General features: G+C 39.1%; 2 protein-coding genes across 7 annotated transcripts in view; one reads left to right on the top strand and one right to left on the bottom strand.

The window, feature by feature from the left end:
* AFF4 (ALF transcription elongation factor 4) overlaps window positions 1-15855 on the top strand; it is an 88400-nt gene extending 72545 nt beyond the window's left edge. For all 6 annotated transcript variants that reach the window (XM_054487407.2, XM_054487405.2, XM_054487410.2 and 3 more), the window contains 8 exons: window positions 2075-2169; window positions 3090-3153; window positions 3268-3404; window positions 3658-3729; window positions 4819-4912; window positions 6109-6152; window positions 7657-7877; window positions 10041-15855. In XM_054487407.2, coding sequence (XP_054343382.1) covers window positions 2075-2169; window positions 3090-3153; window positions 3268-3404; window positions 3658-3729; window positions 4819-4912; window positions 6109-6152; window positions 7657-7877; window positions 10041-10168 — 855 coding nt within the window. In that variant the 3' untranslated portion in view covers window positions 10169-15855. The remainder of the gene's footprint in view (window positions 1-2074; window positions 2170-3089; window positions 3154-3267; window positions 3405-3657; window positions 3730-4818; window positions 4913-6108; window positions 6153-7656; window positions 7878-10040) is intronic.
* Window positions 10797-20707, bottom strand: LEAP2 (liver enriched antimicrobial peptide 2). Its single transcript, XM_054487416.2, has 3 exons — window positions 17484-20707; window positions 17149-17288; window positions 10797-16827 (listed from the first exon to the last, which is right to left on the bottom strand). Exons 1-3 carry the CDS (start codon window positions 17538-17540, stop codon window positions 16791-16793), a joined length of 234 nt encoding a protein of 77 aa, XP_054343391.1. The 5' UTR covers window positions 17541-20707; the 3' UTR covers window positions 10797-16790.
* Window positions 20708-21410: the final 703 nt, after the last annotated feature.

The raw sequence follows: 21410 nt of genomic DNA, 5'->3' as shown, positions 1-21410 counted from the left end.
TCTCAAAATGCACAGAAAGCTTTTTCTCTAGCCGAACAACCTCCTTCTGTAGTAATTTAGTGTTAGCACAAGGTGCTTAGGACCTTGACTCTTATATTGGCCTGCTTTATTGCTCCAGTTCTCCATCTGCCTGCTGATGGTTTTTCTCCATTTCCCATCCTTTAACTGTAGGATTTGAGGCCTCTGTGCTTGCTTCTTGAAACCTGCTATTGCTTTTTTTATTATTATTTTATTTAATTTAATTAATTAATTTATTTATTTGCTTTTAAATAAGTGAGCTTTCCTGCTCATTTGGATTCTGCTATCTCATAGATAAAAATCACTGTGTATGCTTCTATCACACATAAGAAGGGAGTTTCTTCAAGAAGTTCGTCAGCTTCTTGAAAGCAGGGATTTGTGTCTTATTTTGTGTTTTATCCGGTGCTTAACTTGCTGGGTAATGAGGAAATATTTGTTGGATCAAATGTAGTCATTTGGTACTCCGTTGTTTTCAACAAAATATAGAATAGGGCCTTACCACTTTGATTTCAATAGCTCTTGGCACTTAACAGTTATTGAAGTTAATATTTGTTAGTCTTGACAATTTCCAAGTTAGGCAGTGACATTTGAGTTTATTAGAGAACAATCTAATTTAGTTAGGAAATATGCTATTTTTTATTCTATCAACTAAAGAAAAAATTAGATCTGGAAAACCAACATTGCACATAGTTTTTATATAAGAAAACTGTGTTTAAATATTTGGAAACTTATTTTCAGAAATCCTCTGAAAAGCAAATCTGAATGTAGGTCCTTATGGGTCTATTTATAAAACATAGAGGGGGCCAGGCATGGTGGCTCACAGCCTGTAATTCCAACACTTTGGGAGGCTGTCTGGAGGATCGCTTGAGCCCAGGAGGTTGAAGCCACAGTGAACCATGATTGCACCACTGCACTCCAGCCTAGGCAACAGAGTGAGACCCTTTCTCAATAAATAAAACAGAGGAAAAGCTATCCTAGTAATGTTACAGTACAACATAATATTCAGAAAGCCATTTCAAAATATAATTATATATTTAAAATTTTTATATTTTTTATATAAATATAAAAAATTTTATATTGGGTAAATTGTTAGGTAAAGTAAAATTATATATTATTGAGTTTTCTAATGTTGAAACATCCATACATTCCTGGAATATATTCCACTTGTTTATGGTGTTTTATTATGGAAAAATGTATATTCGTTTTATTAAAGATAGGGCTGCATGGAAGGCAGTTGAGAGTCATAGCTCTTTCGCAAAGGGCTATATTGATAGGAGGCAGAATAAGACATATAGCCAGGTGCAGTAGTACATGCCCATGGTCCTGGCTACTCAGGAGGCTGAGGTGGGAGGATCACTTGAGCCTAGGAGTTTAAGATCAACCTGGGCAACATAGCAAGACTCCCATCTCTTAAAATAAAAAAAAGACGTGGATGAGAGGCAGAGTAAAGTTTAAGAGAGTTAACTAGGCTTTTGAAGTCTGGCAATTCTGAATTTAAAACTCAAATTCCAGGAATGCCGCTTAAAACCTGTTTGAACTTAGGCAAGTTACTCAACCTCCTTGAGACTGCTTTCTCATTTTATCTTAATAGTAGTACTTATTTCATAGGTTTGTTAAAGGATTAACAATAATGCCAAGTACTTAGTTAACTTAGTGCCTGGTAAGTAGTAAGCACATAATAAATATTAGATGCTATTAATATTATTGCTGTTTTCGTTGACCAGTAACTACCAATAAATTTTGCCGTAAGTAGTGCTGCCATTTTCATACTAGGCTTTTGTCTTCCTTATGTTTTAACAACTGCCTAGGCCACAGCCTGGCATGTAGTAGACCCTTATATAAATATTAGAATGAATATTTCAGTTATATAAAATGGACGCTTTTTTTTTTTTTAAAGTTTACATTATGAAGTTTATAAAAGTTTTGTAACAAGGAAATTCATTACGAAAGGCAATGAAATTTTGTTTCCTTTTTTACCAGTGGCTGAAGAAATGCTATTAGTTTCATTTTTAATCTCCTTACAGTTTTCATTGTAGTTGTATATTTTTTTGGTCAGGAAAAGGCTCCAAGTAGCTCCTCTAACTGTCCTCCATCTGCGCCAACTCTTGATTCTTCTAAGCCTCGGAGAACAAAGCTTGTCTTTGATGACAGGTGAGATAATATGATTTTTTGTATCTGTATTTAAGAAATGATTCCAGTCAGCATATAAGGAACTCATTTTAATTTCTATCATTGGCTGGGCGTGGTGACTCACGCTTGTAATCCCAGCTCTTTTGGAGGCCCAGGCAGGCAGATCATGAGGTCAGGAGTTTGAGACCAGCCTGACCAACATGGAGAAACCCTGTCTGTACTAAAAATACAAAAATTAGCTGGGCGTGGTGGTGCATACTTGTAATCGCAGCTATTCAGGAGGCTGAGGCAGGAGAACTGCTTGAACCCGGGAGGCAGAGGTTGCAGTGAGCCGAGATTGCGCCACTGTACTCCCGCCTGGGCGACAGAGCGAGACTCCGTCTCAAAAAAAAAAAAAATCTATCGTTGATCAGAAGGATGTATACTTATGTATGATCTGCAGAATATTCAGGTTTCAATTTGAAAAGTACCCACTAGTCCAAGTACTGCTCCTTTAACTTAACTCCATGACTCCCATGAGGGATGTGAATGATCTGCCTTCCAGTAGAAGAATCTTACTACTGCTGATATCACTGTTAAAGTGGAGGGTTTCTTAAATGAGGAAGAGCAATATTGTTTTTTCCTCTATTTTAATAAAAGATAATTTCTCCTACTCACATTTTATTTATGCTTAATCTTACAATCAACTTGAGTAACTTAGTATTTGATACTAGGGAGCTTGATTTCTATTTTCCTAATTAGATTTGCCATGAGTTCGTCAAAACAACTTATGCTTTTAACCTAATATAAACATTTGTCAGAAAATACTGAAACAAATACTTAGTAATAGCTCATTTTCTTTGCTTGAGGACATCAAAACTGAGGGGGATACTACATACTGAAATGAACTAGTATTATGAAAATATTTACTATTCTATTTATAATGAAAATTTATCTTGCAGAAATTATTCAGCAGACCATTATTTGCAAGAAGCAAAAAAGCTAAAGCACAATGCAGATGCATTGGTATGTAAATATTCTCCTTATACTTACGTATTTAATCAAATTAACTTAAGTAATCTCTGATGTTTGTAGCCATAACAGATCAATTACTCATTACTTGCATTCTCCTTTCTTCAGTCTGATAGGTTTGAGAAAGCTGTATACTATCTTGATGCTGTGGTATCTTTCATTGAATGTGGGAATGCATTAGAGAAGAATGCTCAGGAATCCAAATCCCCATTCCCTATGTATTCAGAGACGGTGGATCTCATCAAGTAAGTGGAAAAACTTGGCAGATCATTGGCAATAACATTATTTCTCTGGTCCATCAAGGAAGGGGCTGATATATAGTAAACTGAAGAGGGTGTATAATCCTTTAATGTCCTTGGATAAAGCAGAAGTAGATACTTCAATGAGTATTTTTGCTTTTATTTAGGTTTGAAATTCTAATGTTTTGAGGACAAGTGAAATTATAAGATCAAGGTGAAGTATTCTGTTTGTCATTTGTTTGTTATTGTAACTCAACAGATACACTATGAAGCTAAAGAATTACTTGGCACCAGATGCTACAGCTGCAGATAAACGACTCACAGTACTTTGGTGAGTTTTCTGTGTTCTATAATGAATAGTGCTGTGTGTGCTCTTCTGAATGTTTTCCTTGAATCAGACTTCTGTGATCCTGTCTTAAATCTGTTCCTGATGGGTCAAGCAGGAAGTAACTCAAAATTCCTACTGAAAGGTTTGAGTTGTTGTCAGTCTCTGATCCATTTCCCTCTTGATGAAAGCCTTGGCTTTGTGAGACTGATAGTAGAAACCTCCATGGTCTTGAATAATCACTTTTCCACACTCTTCCTTTGGTACCCGCTCTCTCCATTCGCATATACTTTTCCTTAGGGAGCAAGCATCTAGTTTGTTCAGAATAAAGGATGTGACTTGTTTGCTTCATCCCAGTGAGATATTATCAGTTGGATTGTTATAGGTCTTTACTTTACCTGGCACTGTTTAACACTGGGAATGCAGCTGAGAAGAAAACTAACATAGCCCTATTCATCATGGAGTATAGTCTAGTGTGAGAAGACAGAAATCAAATCATCATACAAGTCCATATGAATTAAGTATTTTGAAAGAAAAGTATATGTAACTGTAACAGTAGAGGGTAGGGAGACCTACTCTATTTAGAGGGAACAACATGTACAAGGGCTGGATGGTGAAAAGGAATGGGAAACTTTCAAGGAACTAAAAGAAGACCAGCGAGAAGTGGGTGTGACTGGAGAGATAGGCAGGGATGATCCTGCATGGTCTTTGTAAGCTATGTTGTGGTTTGTAATATTTGCAGTTGAGTTTCCTAGTTTTTGTTTTTTAATTTTAGATTGTTTACACTTTGGTTTGGAAATTCTACCCCTTCGTAATTTTTAAAACTTCATGACATGTTGGTGTCCTATGGATAAGGTTTGGATTTTGGAATGTCAGCAAATAATGAGAGGCTAGTCCTAGGCTTCTTAGCCATCTTCCCCTCCCTAGGATGTGTACCACAATAAGAACACATCTGTTGGTTTTGCCTAACGGTTAATGTTGTGGCCTATGCCATGGTCACATGAGCCAGTCTCCTGCACAATGCAAAGTCTGTCTGTGCAAATCTGGCCAGAGTTTGCTGTCCTGGTAAATAAGCTGCCCTTTTCCATTGGCTAGCCTGCGATGCGAGTCTTTGCTGTACCTGAGGCTTTTCAAACTGAAGAAGGAAAATGCTCTGAAGTACTCAAAGACACTGACAGAGCACCTGAAGGTAAGTATGCGAAAGCACAAGGTCCGTTTCCTAGGAGACAGAATTTCTAGTCTCCCATCCCCATCTGAGAACTGCCCTCATGTTTATGCAAAACACACCAGGGGAGGAGCTACTGTTTGGGACCTTTCAAATAAGTTTGAGGTTCCTTCGAGTTTTTTAATCTACGTGTATCTGATTGTAGAACTCTTATAGCCATGTGCAGCAGCTGTATTTACTTTTTAAATGATCTTTTGTTTTTGGCCGGGTTCAGTGGCTCATGCCTGTAATCTCAGCACTTTGGGAGGCCGAGGCAGGCAGGTCATGAGGTCAAGAGATTGAGACCATCTTGGCCAACATGGTGAAACCCCATCTCTACTAAATATACAAAAATTAGCCAGGCGTGGTGCCACACGCCTGTAGTCCCAGCTACTTGGGAGGCTGAGGCAGGAGAATCGCTTGAACCCTGGAGGCAGAGGCTGCAGTGAGCCGAGGTCATGCCACTGCACTCAGCCTGGTGACAGAGAGAGACTCTGTCTCAAAAACAAAAAAACAAAAAGTCTTTTGTTTTCATGCCATCCTTTTCTGACTACTATCTTAGTTTCCTAAAAGATTTTCCTATGTTTCTTCAGGCCAGCACCACATAAATCCTCCTAAAATCTGCCTCTGATTATGACTTGGAACCCTTCAGTAGTTGCCTGCTGGGTCAAGTTTAAACTCCTTACCCTGGCCCCAAGGGGTCTCTCTCTTGTTCCTTGTCTAAACCTCTGCTTTAGGCAAACTGCATGGGGCACATACATTGTCTTTTCTGCAGCCTTTGTGCATAGTATGATTCATCTCTCCCCTTTCCCCACCCACCTACCCACCCACCCCTTTTTTAAGAGGGAGTTTTTTAAAAAAACGATCATGGCTCACTGCAGCTACTCCCAGGTAGCTGGGAGTAGCTGGGATGTATCCCCCTTCCCTTTATCCATGTGTTACTCATTCTTTCCTTGCCTCTTCTGTGAAGTCTTCCAGAACACCCAGCTCTCACCTAATAATTTATTTCTTTTCTACTTTTACACACACACACACACACACACACACACGTGTATTTTGGTGTCTTAAATATTTAAAACTGCTCACGATCAGCTCTTGCCCAGTGCTTTTAAATATATTTAGAACTTTATAAAGTAGTGGTGGTTTTTGTTGTTGTTAAGTACATTTTACTTTTTCCACAGAATTCTTATAATAATTCTCAAGCACCATCGCCTGGCTTGGGAAGGTAGGTAAAATTTTATTATGTAAAATATTATTGTGGCAATAAAAGTGAAATGAGGATGGTCCAATTTCCAAAAACGGAAAGATGACTACTTTTTAAATAAGTAAAACCGTCTCTGATAAAATATTTTTAGAAGTTACAATTTTTCTCTATTTTTTATGAATTGAAAATATAAATGAACATAATCATAAAGATTAGATATGAGACATTTCACCTGTTAAGAAATCTGAGTTTTTACTAGCACTCAACCCTTTTCACAGTTTGATTTCCATAGTTACTTGGACTTATCACAGCAGGCTTATCTTTAGTCAGATCTTGGCACTGCCAGAATTTAGTAACAGTGACATGATTGTGATTTCTCCTCCATCTCCACGTCACTTTCATCCCACCTATCTCCCAAAGGATGAAAAACACCATGGAACCTTTTAAATTGTATCTGTTCAATTATTATAAGAATTGACATTCTTTGTCCTGTATGTATTTTCTTACATAAGTTTATAATGTTAAAAGTGCAGATAAAAATACAAACAAGCCGGGCATGGTGGCTCACGCCTGTAATCCCAGCACTTTGAGAGGCCAAGGCAGGCAGATCACAAGGTCAGGAGTTCAAGACCAGGCTGGCCAACATGGTGAAACCCCATCTGTACTAAAAATACAAAAATTAGCCGGGTGTGGTGTCATGCACGCCTGTAATCCTAGCTACTCTGGAGGCTGAGGCAGGAGAATCACTGGAACCAGGGAGGTGCGGAGGTTGCAGTAAGTCGAGATCGCGCCACTGCACTCCAGCTTGGGTGACAGAGCATGAGTGTCTCCAAAATATGTATATATGTATACACAAGTTTATTTTTACCCCAACTTTTGATTTTTCCTTTCTTTTAGTGTGTGATCATAGTCTTGAACATTTCACAAATTTTAGTACTCCTGAAATGAACCTGCCAGATTTCAACATGTATGTTTTCTAAGAAATATTTAATTGGCAGAAAGCTTGGGGTGATTACAGTTGCTTGAGAGAGCTGTATCTCTTTGTCAGCTCTGAGTAATTTGGTTAAACTAGGAAAGTGTCAGAAATTATGGAGTTCAATAAAAGATGTTCCCATCTTCTACCACAGTTTTTTAGGTTAAATGTGAATTCCACCAAACTTTCTACAAAACAGTATAAAAAATATGTAATTATATGCCCGAATAGATGGAAAGTGTTGAGCAGAGAGTGAGGGGATCTGGCTTTTAAGTCTTTGAACTGTAACAAGGTGCATGACTTCTTCAGTTATTGTCCATCTCTTGTTTTGTTGTCATTCATTAAAACAAAAGGTACAGATTCTAAGATAACAAGATTATGAATTACAAGATTATAGTACTTATTTAGAAGAAATTGTAGTTCTCTGCAAACCCATCTAGTTTAAGAGAACCTTTACATTTTAAATGCTTTCATGTAGAAAGAGCTAGTAGTACTTGATTTTATAATGCTCACCATGTCCATATGAACAAGCTTCCTATTTCTGTTGTGTAGCAAAGCTGTGGGGATGCCTTCCCCTGTTTCTCCAAAGCTGTCACCAGGCAATTCAGGAAATTATTCATCTGGGGCCAGTAGTGCTTCTGCAAGTGGTTCTTCAGTGACCATTCCACAGAAGATCCACCAGATGGCAGCCAGCTATGTTCAGGTCACATCCAACTTCCTCTATGCCACCGAAATTTGGGACCAAGCTGAACAGCTTTCCAAAGAGCAAAAAGGTAGGTAGGTTTCTGGATAAACTTCAAGGGATGGAATTGTTAGAAGGAACTTTTATAATTTAGTTAAGTAAGTATTTAGTCTGTATTTAGTTTTATTATTTACTTTAGAGTTAATGATAATCTGTTTGTTAATAGTCTTCATTGCTTAGCAGTTAAACAATAAATGAAACTGAATTTGGTCAAAAGATACCTCTCATGATTCTGGTGACAAAACTAAACTGAAAATAGTTCTTGGTCTAAGACATATGTGCCTATATTCTGGCACATTAAATGCAGCTCATACCATAAAAGTAATAAAATATATGTCCTACCATAGGATGGTTAACAGTAAATTTAGCAGTAGACATAAGATTACATCCAAACATCTGTACATCTGAGAAGGTTAATGTATAAGAAAGCATGCTCATACTGGATTTTTAGGTATATTGGAAGAAACCTGTGAAATAAAGGAGACCAGGAAATGAATAGAATTTTTTTTTTTTTTTTTTTTTTTTTTGAGATGGAGTTTCGCTTTTGTTGCCCAGGCTGGAGCACAGTGGCACGATCTCGACTCACTGCAGCTTCCACCTTCCGGTTTCAAGCGATTCTCCTGCCTCAGCTTCCTGAGTAGCTGAGATTACAAGTGCCTGCCACCACGCCCAGCTAATTTTTGTATTTTTAGTAGAGATGGGGTTTCACCATGTGGACCAGGCTGGTCTTGAACTGCTGACCTCGTGATCTGCCCGCCTCAGCCTCTCAAAATGCTGAGATTACAAGTGTGAGCCACCACGTCCGGCCAGAATTCTTAACATTCTTTAAAATTAGGTTGTTTGAGGCTTTGCCCTTTAAAAGTTTATTATTTCCCAAACCAAGGACATTGAGAATTATAAAGTCTTTGAAGACCTTAGTGGAAATTACTGTATAAACCACCATTTTATTTAGTAGATGTTATTAGCAAATATGTGCATGCAGCTTCTCTTTAGGCAGATCCTTTACAGAGAAACACTACATTAGCCAATCAAGTATCATTGTGTCACAGAGTACATTTAAATACTTACAGTGTGAACAGGTAATCAGATGAAAATGTAAGATTCCTATCCCTAAAGAGAGGCAATGGTGAGAGAAAGGTAAAAGTGGAATCCCAATTTTTTTTTTTTTTTTTTTGAGACAGGGTTTTACTCTGTCACCCAGGCTGTGGCATAGTCACAGCTCACTGCAGCATCTACCTCTTGGGCTCAAGTGATCCTCCTGCCTCAGCCTCCTGAGTAGCTGGGACTACAGATGAATGCCACCACACCTGGCTAATTTTTCTACTTTTTGTAGAGATAAGGTCTCATTACGTTGCCCAGGCTAGGAATCCCAACATTCAACATAAAGCTGTATTTATAAAAACATAATTTGTGGCCGGGCGTGGTGGCTCACACCTTGTAATCCCAGCACTTTGGGAAGCCAAGGCGAGTGGATCACCCAAGGTCAGGAGTTCGAGACCAGCCTGGCCAACATGGTGAAACCCCATCTCTACTAAAAAAAAAAAAAGAAAACACTTTTTTATATTTTTTATTTGGCTGAGGCAGCAGAATCGCTTGAACCCAGGAGACCGGGGTTGCAGTGAACCGAGATTGCACCACTGCACTCCAGCCTGGGCGACAGGGAGACTGTCTAAAAATAAATGAAAATAAATAAAAACATGGGATTTAGTTATCAGTTGGTTCATGGCATATGATTGTAGCTGAAAGTTTGATATAATCTTAAGTGTCTAACCTCACAGAGGCTGTTACAGGAAACAGGCAAAGAACGTCCTCCTTTTTGTATCACTTGCTTCTTATAGAAAAGCAATGCACAAAATGTTTTGAGTAATCAATAGCACATTATGGCATTAAATCTTCATTTTAATAATATCTACTGCATAATAGCAATTTATCATTTCCATTCATGGAATCCTGCTTATATATAACACTTAATTTCTGACCATACATTCTGTTTAAAATGTTGCATGACTTAGGGAACAAATATAACTTGAGAGACTGTGGAATGATTTGCTCTAAAACATGGACAATAAGCATTTTAGTGTAGGAGGAGGTATTTTTTGAGTTTATGAATGCTGTTTTATAATCTCTACTCATAATTTTAAAGCAGTGATTCAAAAGAGTATATATCATTTAATGAATGTTTTTGGTTTTCTAGAGTTCTTTGCTGAACTGGATAAAGTAATGGGCCCTCTCATCTTTAATGCAAGTATCATGACAGATCTAGTTCGTTATACCCGGCAGGGACTGCACTGGCTTCGCCAGGATGCCAAGTTGATATCTTGAACTGAACACATTCTCGTTGCCTCTGATTTTCTCCACAACACTGTGTCACATCACGAAGGAAAACTGCCATAACATACCACCTAGTCGACACTAAGAATGAGGAATAGTTTTCTCCTCGTTGGTTCATGTGTTGTTGTTTTTGATAATCCAAAGCCATCATGTCAGTTGGCCCTTTAATATTTCCAATGTGAAAGATTATTTAAATGCTTTTAAATCTGCAGCACATTGATAAGATGGTTTCCGTGAGCTATGATAAGATTGAAATTCCAGTTGCAATTCATAACTAATGAATTGAAATTTTATTTATTTTAATTTTTTTAAGTTCCCAGATTGGGGATAGTTTAAGACTTAGTTATTTCTGCCTATAAATTTACTCTGTTGAATATTTAGCATAAATTTAATGTAGACATTTTTATTTATATACCTTGGGAGCTTTATTACCTAATATCTTTTTGTGGTAGCTGTTCTAAGAGTAAGAATTGGTTCATCTAAAATAAGGACATACTCTTTTTACACCTACTACCTGACCTGATATTTGAAATCTTAACTCCAATTTTATTATTGTGGAATTTACAGTTAGTATTAAGGATATTCTTCTACACATTGAAAAAAATCACTTAAATATGAGAAAATGGCATTCTACATGTATGTACTATGAAATGTGTCTGATTTGGTATGCATTATTTCAAAAACTGTGAATGTGTGTTAACACTACAGCAATCACACGGTGACTATAATTTGCATTTAATGCATTACAAAAGAGGGAGGACAGACTTTCTAGAAGAAGCATTTCGTGTTGAAGGGTTTCATAAAAGGACAATCCTGAACGTTACGGATCTTATTAAAACCATATGTTATTTTTTGTTGTTAATCATTTGACACTTAATCGAAACAGAATAAGTTACTGTGGAAAAAAGGATGATCCAACTCCTGAGGATTGCTGCTTATGTGTCTTTAATTGATTATCTTTGACGGTTAGAGTTATTTTTCAGATTTTTCCCCCTCATACTGGATTGTGATGCTCTGATATGAGCGTGCAGTTACTGATACAGAAATAGGCTGGAGCTTCGGTGTGTGCTTTTGCTATACAGCTTACAGTTCTAATGCCTGATGTAGAGATGATGAATTTCTCCTTTTTAAACCTATCTTCTGTTTACTCCTTTTGTATTATGAAGGCCCTCTTCAATGATGTATGTTTCTGATGGAATCAGAAAATTTCACACTAGAAAAGTGTACCTAACTTGATTCAGTGTGAGCTCTCGGGACAGGGAAGGGAGCCAGGGGTAGAGCTTAAGAAGCTGGCTCTGTAAGAGTTGTATATCAAAGTACCTTTTGCTACAAGGTGCATATAGAAATCTAAGATAAGAAATGTACCCTCTAAACTTTATTTTTCATGCCCCTATCATGTTTGGTGTGCCTTAAATCTTACCTTTAAATGAAGACTCTATGGATTGTTTACAAATGAAGTTTTACACTAGGACCAGATCGTCCATACATGATTGGTCTTCTACAATAATAATGTTCAATTTTTTCGTTTTAAATCTTTCTTTAGGGTCATATAAAGATTAGTTCTTTCAGAAAAGCTATTGCTTTGGTACATGACTTAGTCTAACCAATTGGGTAATGCTGCTTTGAAAAATAGTTTGTCCCTCTCCCCATTCCAAAAATGAATCCATTCAGTCAGAAAAAAAGATTATCCTACTATTTGTAGATGATTGCTAAGGCTTGAAATAGGAAAGGGGAAAGAAGGAATAGAAAAGTTTCAAGTCCAGTAGTGCAGTGAATCCTTTGTGTTTGAGACTTTTTTACACTTATTTTTGAAGTTAGTGAACTTTCATTGTCCTTGTGGCCTCATATTTATAGAGCTTCTTAACTGTTTTGTACCTCAGATTGTTTTTAGATATCATTGAAGATTGAGATGTACAAATTATGTTGAATTTAACCTGTTTCTCTTGGAGAAATTGCCTCTGATATCTTTCTAACTTAATCTTAGTGTGTTCTAGGAACAGTTTTCCATAAGAGGACAACTTCTCAATGATCATGATAGTTATTTAGTAAGAAATAATGGTTGTTAATCAAGTACATGTTATGTCTTGTCCTTCTTTGATTTCTCTGACTCGGATTCCTTAATTTGCAGTGATGTCTTAGAAATGGAAAAAGTATCCTCTGGGCTTTCAGACTTTCAGCAACAACAGCCAATGGGATACCTCTAAGTTCTAGTGTGTTCTAGTCTCTTGTATGTCCTGAAAGGCAGCAGGAGCATTTCTGGGGTCACACTGATATTTTGTTAAAGCAGAGTTTCCTGCATGGTTTATGGTGCTGCTCTAATATTTTCTCTTTAAAACTGTGTCAATTTTTGGAGAATGAATTTTTCAACCTTTTCATTGTGGAGGATTTTTCCCACAAGGTAGTAATGGGCAATGGATCAAAATCCTATCATAAATAATTGAATTTTCAATGTCATAGTGTGTGGAAATACTACTCCCTTTCCTTCACGTCTGTCTTAGATGTTCTGTCTTTGTCATCATCTGCTCCAGCACATACTTTGGACTCCTTTACAGGTGACCTTCCTCCCTCCCTCCTCAATAGGTGTCCTCAGTGTTTTCTAACCATTTAAAACTGAATTTGACAAGTGGCTAAAAACTTAGTCTGAGACTTGTACTTAGTATATGGTTAATTATAGAAACAACAACTATTTTAAACAGTTACTAAACAACAACTATTTTAAACAGTTACTTTGTTGACTGCTCTTTATGACTACACTTGTATGCCAGGAGGCAGCAGCCTATACACCATTAGACTCTTTATAAGCAACCAACGAACCAATTGCAGTGGATGCAGTTGTCACAGTAGTCTTGCCTGGGCCAGACTGGGCTGGGCTGTGGGGAGCATTCCCCTTCAGGGGAGTTTCCACAGCTCAGCCCAGGCTCCAGTCTGGCTGGAGAGCATCCAGCCCATTCCTTGCCTGAGTGCCACCTTTTTCTGGGCAAGTAGCCAAGAAGTGACTTTATATGCAGTGAGTACTTCAGATAAACTTACAGCTATAGCTGCTGAAGAGTGGAGAAGGTTGACCACCATTGATTTAATTCTCTAGTGTAAAAGCAATTGAGAGCAGTGTGCGTGAGCCCACAGCCACCTGTGTTTCTGGGAGCTCTCGCAGTGGCGGATTCTTAGGCACTTGGGCTGCACTTTGAATGACACACTTGGCTTTATTAGATTCACTAGTTTTTTAAAAATTGTTGTTTGTTTCTTCTCATTAAAGGTTTAATCAGACAGATCAGACAGCATAATTTTGTATTTAATGACAGAAACGTTGGTACATTTTTTCATGAATGAGCTTGCATTCTGAAGCAAGAGCCTACAAAAGGCACTTGTTATAAATGAAAGTTCTGGCTCTAGAGGCCAGTACTCTGTGGAGTTTCAGAGCAGCCAGTGATTGTTCCAGTCAGTGATGCCTAGTTATATAGAGGAGGGGTACACTGTGCACTCTTCTAGGTGTAAGGGTATGCAACTTATGTACACATACACACTTTATATATATGTATGTATGTATGAAAACATGAAATTAGTTTGTCAAAAATGTGTGTGTTTAGTATTTTAGCTTAGTGCAACTATTTCCACATTATTTATTAAATTGATCTAAGACACTTTCTTGTTGACACCTTGAATATTAATGTTCAAGGGTGCAATGTGTATTCCTTTAGATTGTTAAAGCTTAATTACTATGATTTGTAGTAAATTAACTTTTAAAATGTATTTGAGCCCTTCTGTAGTGTCGTAGGGCTCTTACAGGGTGGGAAAGATTTTAATTTTCCAGTTGCTAATTGAACAGTATGGCCTCATTATATATTTTGATTTATAGGAGTTTGTGTCTGGGTCCCAGGAACATCTACTGGGGATGACTGTTAGGCAGCTTGTGATGATGTTTTTTAAAAAACCTAAGTAACTTGGGGAGCCAGAGCATTTCAAACCCATATAGATACCTATCATACCTGTATAACCCCTAATACATGGAACATAAATTTCATTTCAGCTTTATGCATTAATGTATTGAAGAGGCAGGCTTTTTTCCAGTAATAATACTGTACATCTAAGGTTGCTATTCAGTAAAATTAATAGAAGAGATAATTGAATGCCATGGAATATGTAGTGACAAGAGGCCAAATTTTTCATGTTTGTGAGCATGTCTTTCAGATACTCACTAATGGAGAAATTCATTTTAGACCTCTAGACCCCAAAACCAAGTTAGCAAGTGACAAAAAGTAAATTATTAATAGTTCGTAAAGTGGATGCTGGTCTTACAAAGCTCCTATTCACATGAACCCTATGGTTAATTAGAAAGAACTTGCTGTCTCCAGAAAAGGGAATGGAAAGAATAACTATGTATCTTCTTTTCATGTAATTTGGTCACAGAATAAGGTATTCAAGTTAAGTCTAATCCAAGTCTTAGAGATCTTTAAGTATCCTAAAATAGCAGCCTAAGTAGTCATCATGTAAAGAAGTTGACTTTCAGGAATGTCAGCATTGACCTCTCCTTGCCGCTGTTACTCAGCTAAACATAACTTGCCATTCTTAAAAATAAAAAAAGCTCCCACCCAGAAATTCTAGTGATACTCAGTTTTGACCTCTTACTGCTTCCATGTGGGACTTCTTTTCAGCTTTTAACCATTGGAATTTTCTACCTGCTATGTTCCTCTCTGGAAAATATCAATTTGGAAATGCTGCCTTTCAAATCAATGCCATGATCATCCATATTGTTGAGTTTGTTGTTGGCGTTCCAGAAGTGTCCCCATTTTACAACTTTATGCACACACCTGGCAAATCATTAACATGAGCATTCAACAGTACTGGGATGGGTGGGGTGGGGGTGGGGGGCTCACCAACAGAACTGGCCAGTTGACATTGCCTGAAAAGGCACCACCTTTAAGGGCCAGTTGTGGGGTTGGTAAGCACAGTTACGAAAATTTCTATCTAGCCTCCGTTTTGAATGGTTTTAAGAAATTTTGTATATGGAGGATGGAAATGCTTATATATTTATTGAAAATCCTTTTATTTGAAATTAAAATTATTTGGTAAATAATTGTTTGATATTTGGGGAGGGTTTTGGAGGGGAGATAATGTCACTGATAAATTAAAAGCCTGTTGATTTTGCAGAAAGGTACTGTTAGTGACTGATAGGATGCCTTGTTTTGTACATGAACCAAATCTTTGTTTTACATTTCTTTTATCCAAAATATTTAGGCATCTTACATTTTCAACCAGAATTTCAATTATATACTGTGATTTTTATTTGTTGCAATACATTACAATTTCAGAGGTACTTTGGGGCTCAAAAGCTAGGATTTCTAAGTCAGTATGTGCATTTCACGTGATAAAGCTGTTAATGGTGAGCAAAGTATTATATACTAACTAGATTTTTCCACATCTGTATAGTATATTATATGTATTTTGTGGTATTGAGAGTATAGAAAGTTTAGAGTGTCAAACATGCGTTTAATGTGTATTTTTAAACAAATTTATGGCAATTAAAATATTTGGAGACAAGGGTATCACATTTCAATTTGTAAAGATCTTTTTAACTCTACTGTGTCATTAAGATGCTTTGTACAATGCCAAACCATAGCTGGAGAAACTAAGTTTAATAAATATCAAATAGATTTTCTGTATTAAAGTTAATGAACACTGTACTCTTTATATTTCTTTAACTCTGAGCCCTTTTCATGCAATTCCTGTTTTGTGTCTTAAGGTCCATTACTACTCTTTAAAAGTCTGTTCCCGCCAGCTGAGGTCTCATTTTCTGATTACAGAAATTCTGAACTTGCTGGCCATGGGTCCTTGTGCATATGTCAAAATTCACCTTGTCCCAACAGAAATCTTAAATCTCTTTTGATGCTTTTGGTGGCTTGGGCTTTTATTGCTTTATTAAACTAGATTTTTCTTTCTGTTCTGCATTATGTTCAGACAGTCATAGACAAACCTGGGTGCTTCATTAGATGGCAAGTGCTTGACCATCTTTTTTTTTTTTTTTTTTTTTTTTGAGACAGAGTCTGTCTCTGTCACCCAGGCTGGGGTGCAGTGGCATGATCTTGGCTCACTGCAACCTCTGCCTCCCAGGTTCAAGTGATTCTCCTGCCTCAGCCTCCCAGGCTTGACCACCTTTGACACCTCCCTGAAGAGTTACGGAGTGAAGGGATCCAGGGCCACAGCTTAGGAACTTGCTGAAGTTGATTACGTAGCTGTTGATTATGTAGCTCTCACCACACTTTCCAGATTGAGAAGTTAACACATTACTGGGCAATGCTGTTTTTTTCTTTAGTATACAAAGTGAATCCTTCTTTCCCTCAAAAGCTTGAATTCCAGACTGCTAAAATTTCAATTTGAGACATTTAATAGTATCCATAGAAAAATAAACTCTAAATTGACAAGTTTAGTTATGCTTATCCATATATCAACATTCTAAGAAGAAACGGAGACCAATTTAAAGCATACATCTGCCTTTAAATATTAAAAATACAAGATTGCTTCACTTGGGTGTCTCCAGCCAAAATGCAGTTAATCAATATTCCATAGAACGGAGCATTGTCAGAGGTGACTGCTGTCCTTTCTTCCCCTGGTATGTACATCATTCCTGGGCCACACTTAAGGAACAGCGTCTTTTTCTAGGGGAAAAGAAAGGGTAGTTTTTTTAAGACTGGGTCTAGGAGTGACCAGGGCCACCTATGCTGCATTTCCTTCCTCTTCGCTTGATCTGTCCAGTCTCAGGAAGGACTGAAGAATGGAAAGGCACCACTCTTTCATGGTACCCACATGGAGCTGTTCTTGGCTCCTAACTCCTAAGGGATTTTCCACGGAGCTCCCAGTCTCAGTCTAGAACTCCTCCATCCCAGCTTTATTCTTAGGTTCATGTGTCCCCTTGTCACTCCTCTGCCCAGCTTCTCAGGGCTCTCTGACCCAACCCTGCTCCCAGGTTCGTGGAGTACCTGCATAGCCTTGTGATACACTCAGAATCATCCCGGCAGGAGGCTCCAATAGGCCTGAGGGAAACCCCTCTCCAAAATGGGGTCATTCTCCGTGGCCTTCTCTTTGCTGAACTCACTTCTGGTATTGGGGAGCCATCTATCTGTAGGGCAGACATTCAGATATGAAAGTGTTGACACCGTGCTGCACACCTTGGAAGAGTGATCATTCCATTCCGCGGATGCTGTAGACTCAGAACAGAGGAACCATTCCCCAGGACTGAATCTAGCTTTCAAGTTCCACCACCACTATCATCTCCACACTCCACACATACACATACATATCCTTCCCTCCTTACCTGGCCCAACAGCAACAGGAAGATCATGAGGACTGCACAAAGTTTGAGGTGCCACATCTTGACAGAGGGAGGATGTTGGAGCCTGAAAGCCAGGGACAGTTCCTACTTCCTTTTATAGACTGACATCAACTCTTGCATTGTTACCGGGTGAGATAGGGGCAAAGTTTATATTTGTAATCAGAATCAATTTAATAAGTTAATGTCTACCGGAGGAATGTGCTCAAGGGCCGCCTTTCAGGCACGTTGTATTTACTGATCCCTCATCTGGACTTTGAGTGATTGTGTTGCTGGCATGGACCCTTTCGCCCATTTTACCAAAAGTCAGCACTGTCCTTCCTTCCCTTTGAAAGCCACGTGAAACCATTGAGGGAGGTCAGGCAACTAGCCACATTTCTATTCCAAAATAGCTCAGTGAGATCACTCCCATAGAATTCCAATAATGAAGTCTTCAGAAATAATGTTGGCCCCTTTCAGCCTTGTCTAGGAAAGAAGCACTGATCTATTGTGTACAGGCAATTGGATAAGGCCCTTATCTCCTTTCTGTGGGAGGATGCTTCAGCAAGGTCTACAGTTCCCCAGATCATCCACTTGCTTAGATGGACTGTCACCCTAATCTGCATCTCTTTATCTCACTAGTAAAATGAAGACCCAGCTGTGGAAAGTTCAAAGTCTGGCCTCCTGCCCTCTCGGGAATGGCTGGATGTGAGACTTATTTGGACCACATGTGAATTGAATAATTATAAGTTTCTTTTTGTCTTTAAGCACATGTAGATGAGGAGGTAACAAGATCTCCTAAATCAGAGGGAGAGCTTGTGCAGTGACTGTATTAAAAGCCTTGAATTATGAGCTTTCTTCCCAGTAGCTGAGTGGGGCCTTTCCTTCCGGCAGCTTCAGGGCAGCAGGCATAGGGATGAGATACCTCCAAAGCCCAAAGCATCCATCAGTTTAAGTAGGAACTGCTGCAGATTTCTAGACCAAGGGGGGGACATGTATCTAAACCATGGGTAGTTATGGGTACTCGTGAAATGACATGGGCATTTTAAGTTTGAAGGGAAAGGTGTGAATTCCGAGTAAGGAGATTCATTGGACTTTAGATCTTCCTATGACCTGGGAGGATAATAAGCTTAAGACAAATACAGCAAATTCTTTCTGCCAGGCATCACACTGAAAACTTGGCTAATACCTCTTCCCAAGGGCCGTCTCATCTTCACAGGTTGGGTATTTGGATAAGAACCTGCTTGTTCCTTTACCCCAGGAAAACGTGGAGGAGATGCACAACAGCTGAAGGTAGAAAAGGATGGCCACTGACCCTGCTGCCAGTCAGATAGAGGGAGCTTCTTGCCAAGGGAGAAGCAGATGGTTTGATGGACCTTAGAGCTGGAATTGGGCAGGATGTGACCACAGATCTGACTGTCCTGATTCTAGTCCTCTCAGAATCATGGAGCCAGTCCTTGAGGGGGATGTCACTGCATGCACTTCAGGAACACTGAGAAGAGACCTATATACCAACTAACCAGTTGAGACTAGTTCTCTGCTCCCTTCACCCCTGAGCTTGGATACTGGATGATCCCAGACAGGGGCCTAACTGGGAACTTTTGCTGGGAGGGGAAGTGGCTATGTGGGTGACCTAGTGAGCATTGGGTAAGAACACAAATGTGATTAGATAAGCAAAGGACTGAACAACGTGATGTCCTAGAGCCAGTTGGGTCTGTGGCCTCAGTGTCAGCCTCCACTTTACCAGTCTAGAGTGATGTGCCAAATGGGATTTGGAAACTGTTCATCCAAAAGATGAGTAATTCTCCTAATCCTCCATTTCTGCCTTCCTGTACTTCTAGCAGGATCAAACTAGCATGGTGTTAATTTGTAAAGCTAATAACACAAGGAAAGAAAGAGCTTGAAGCCCTTGCCGCTCTGTGTGTAGGGGGAAAGCACCATTCATCCTCGTGAGTGTGTGACAACATTGCAGAGGCCTTTAGTTCAAGCCTCTATGTTGTATGCCACCCTCTCCCCAAAAGAAAAAACCATTAGTCACTGTCTGTGGAAGCAACCACTGTTGGGGAAGGGGAAAGTATTTTAACATATGTCTATGTGAATGCTAGTTGTTTAAGTATGGAGCAAAAATCAAACTCAAAGCAACATCCAGGCAGCACTTAGCTGAATTGACAGTTTTTGTCCACAGCCATCCCATACTTGAGAGACTGCGAAGGCCTCTTCTTGAAATTAAAAAAAAAAATTTTCATGGATTCTACAATCAAGTATTTTGCTCAGTGAATATACACGTAACTACATGCTCCTTCATCCAATAGAAAGGCCTAAGTAGGCTTTAACAGTTTCAGCCATAAGAAGGTAGAATGCTTGGCTGGTAAGCAGTAGCCTGGGGTCTACAGAGTGCAACTGCCCATAGGCCAGCCCTTCCCCTCTTTGGGCTTTAGTCTCCTATTCTGTCAGTTTGGAGGTTCAAATGACTAATTTACAAGAAGAAAATGAGACTGAAGCAGATTTGATAGCTGAGAGCTTGGTAACTCTGGATACAACTCTCAGAGATTTTATGCTTCTGAGGCAAATGCTTAGGATGAAATGGGAGAAAGAGGGTATAGCTACATGAGCAGCTGTTTGAAACACATTCCAGGTTGATCACTAGGAGTTGGCAGTAATTGGAAACTTTTTGCTGTCCCTAAGCAGGAGGTGCCTAATAAAAGATGAAAGACTCTGAAATGGAAAAACTTTACCAGGTAAAATTTCAACAAAAGGTCAAAGTGTATTTGCTTTTTTGCTAGCTGGAACTGGCATAGACTTTTGGGCCTACCTTAGGCCTGCATTTTGAGGACTGCCTGCAAACTAAAAGAGCAAGGGTATTCCTTTCATCAGACTCTGCAGCCCGTAGATAAAAACGCTTGTGGGGGCAGAAGCATTTGGAAAAAGAAAGGTTAAATGGAGCAAGTCGTTGTGCCAGAGTAGCAGGTAAGGGATCCATACCCAGGACTGGAGGCTCCAGATGGGTTACCAGCACTGAAGCCCACAGCAGCTGTCCTTCTTACAAGGTTTTACTCAGGTCCTCCTCTGAGGATTTCTGCAAATAGAATGTCCCCTAAAATGATCCCAGGTCACGTATAGGAGCACTGAACTACTAAAACTCACCACATTCCACACACCCACCACCTCAGCACTCCTGCCACACAGGTGAGATCCATTTCCCCAAGCTTAGAGAGGGAAGCCCTTTGATGAGACACAGGCTTAAAGCAGACTAATTTCATCCAAAGCAGAAGCTCCACACATCACAGGGCTTACGGCAGAGTCATCTCAGTAGAGCACTCCTGGAATAAAAAGAATAGGCTTGGTGCCTGGTTTGGGCTGAGAAAAGGGGTTTGAATCTTTTGAGCTGGTCTCTCCAAAGGAGTCAAAGAACCAGGGAGAAATAGTCTAAGTGTAGAACAAGGCGAGCAAGATGGGAGAGGGTGGCCATCTACTTCAGCGGCTTGGGGCAAACACCAGAGGGAGAAAGACATCAATGGCCTCTGAAAGCAGTGGTCCTCCTCTGGGCTGTGAACTTTTTGAAGCTATGCAAGGTAAGGATGGGTCCACAGTTTTCATCATTCTCAAAGAAGTCTATGACCCAAATATGCTGCAAGACCTGGGAATAAATCTGGACAAAGAGGCAAATGGGAAAATTGGACTGTCTTTTGGGGGTGAGGTAGAAGAGTTCCTCAGACAGTTAGTTGCCCTGTGTTAAGCCCGTACCATCTTGCCAGACACTTGTCACTCATTTCACCATCACCACAACCCAAGAATTTTATAATATTTCTATTTTATGGGTGAGAAGCTTAAGGCTCATGAAAGTAGGTTTCTTGCCTATATCACATAATGAGGAAGTGACGGGCTAAGAGGACGAGCCCAAGACTATAAGACTCAGCCTTCTCCCCGTATCTT

Source organism: Pongo pygmaeus, chromosome 4 (genome assembly GCF_028885625.2).
Source record: "Pongo pygmaeus isolate AG05252 chromosome 4, NHGRI_mPonPyg2-v2.0_pri, whole genome shotgun sequence".
Lineage (NCBI taxonomy): Eukaryota > Metazoa > Chordata > Mammalia > Primates > Hominidae > Pongo > Pongo pygmaeus.
Note: the sequence above shows the minus strand (reverse complement) of the source record. Positions and strands in the feature narration are given on the sequence as shown.

What these genes read in the sequence shown, in the direction of transcription:
- LEAP2 (XM_054487416.2), bottom strand. Translation starts at nt 17,540, where the DNA reads ATGTGGCACCTCAAACTTTGTGCAGTCCTCATGATCTTCCTGTTGCTG. An exon ending in TCCTGTTGCTGTTGGGCCAG is followed by an intron (nt 17,289 to 17,483) that starts GTAAGGAGGGAA and finishes TCTGCCCTACAG; the next exon opens with ATAGATGGCTCCCCAATACC. An exon ending in TGTATCACAAGGCTATGCAG is followed by an intron (nt 16,828 to 17,148) that starts GTACTCCACGAA and finishes CTTTTCCCCTAG; the next exon opens with AAAAAGACGCTGTTCCTTAA.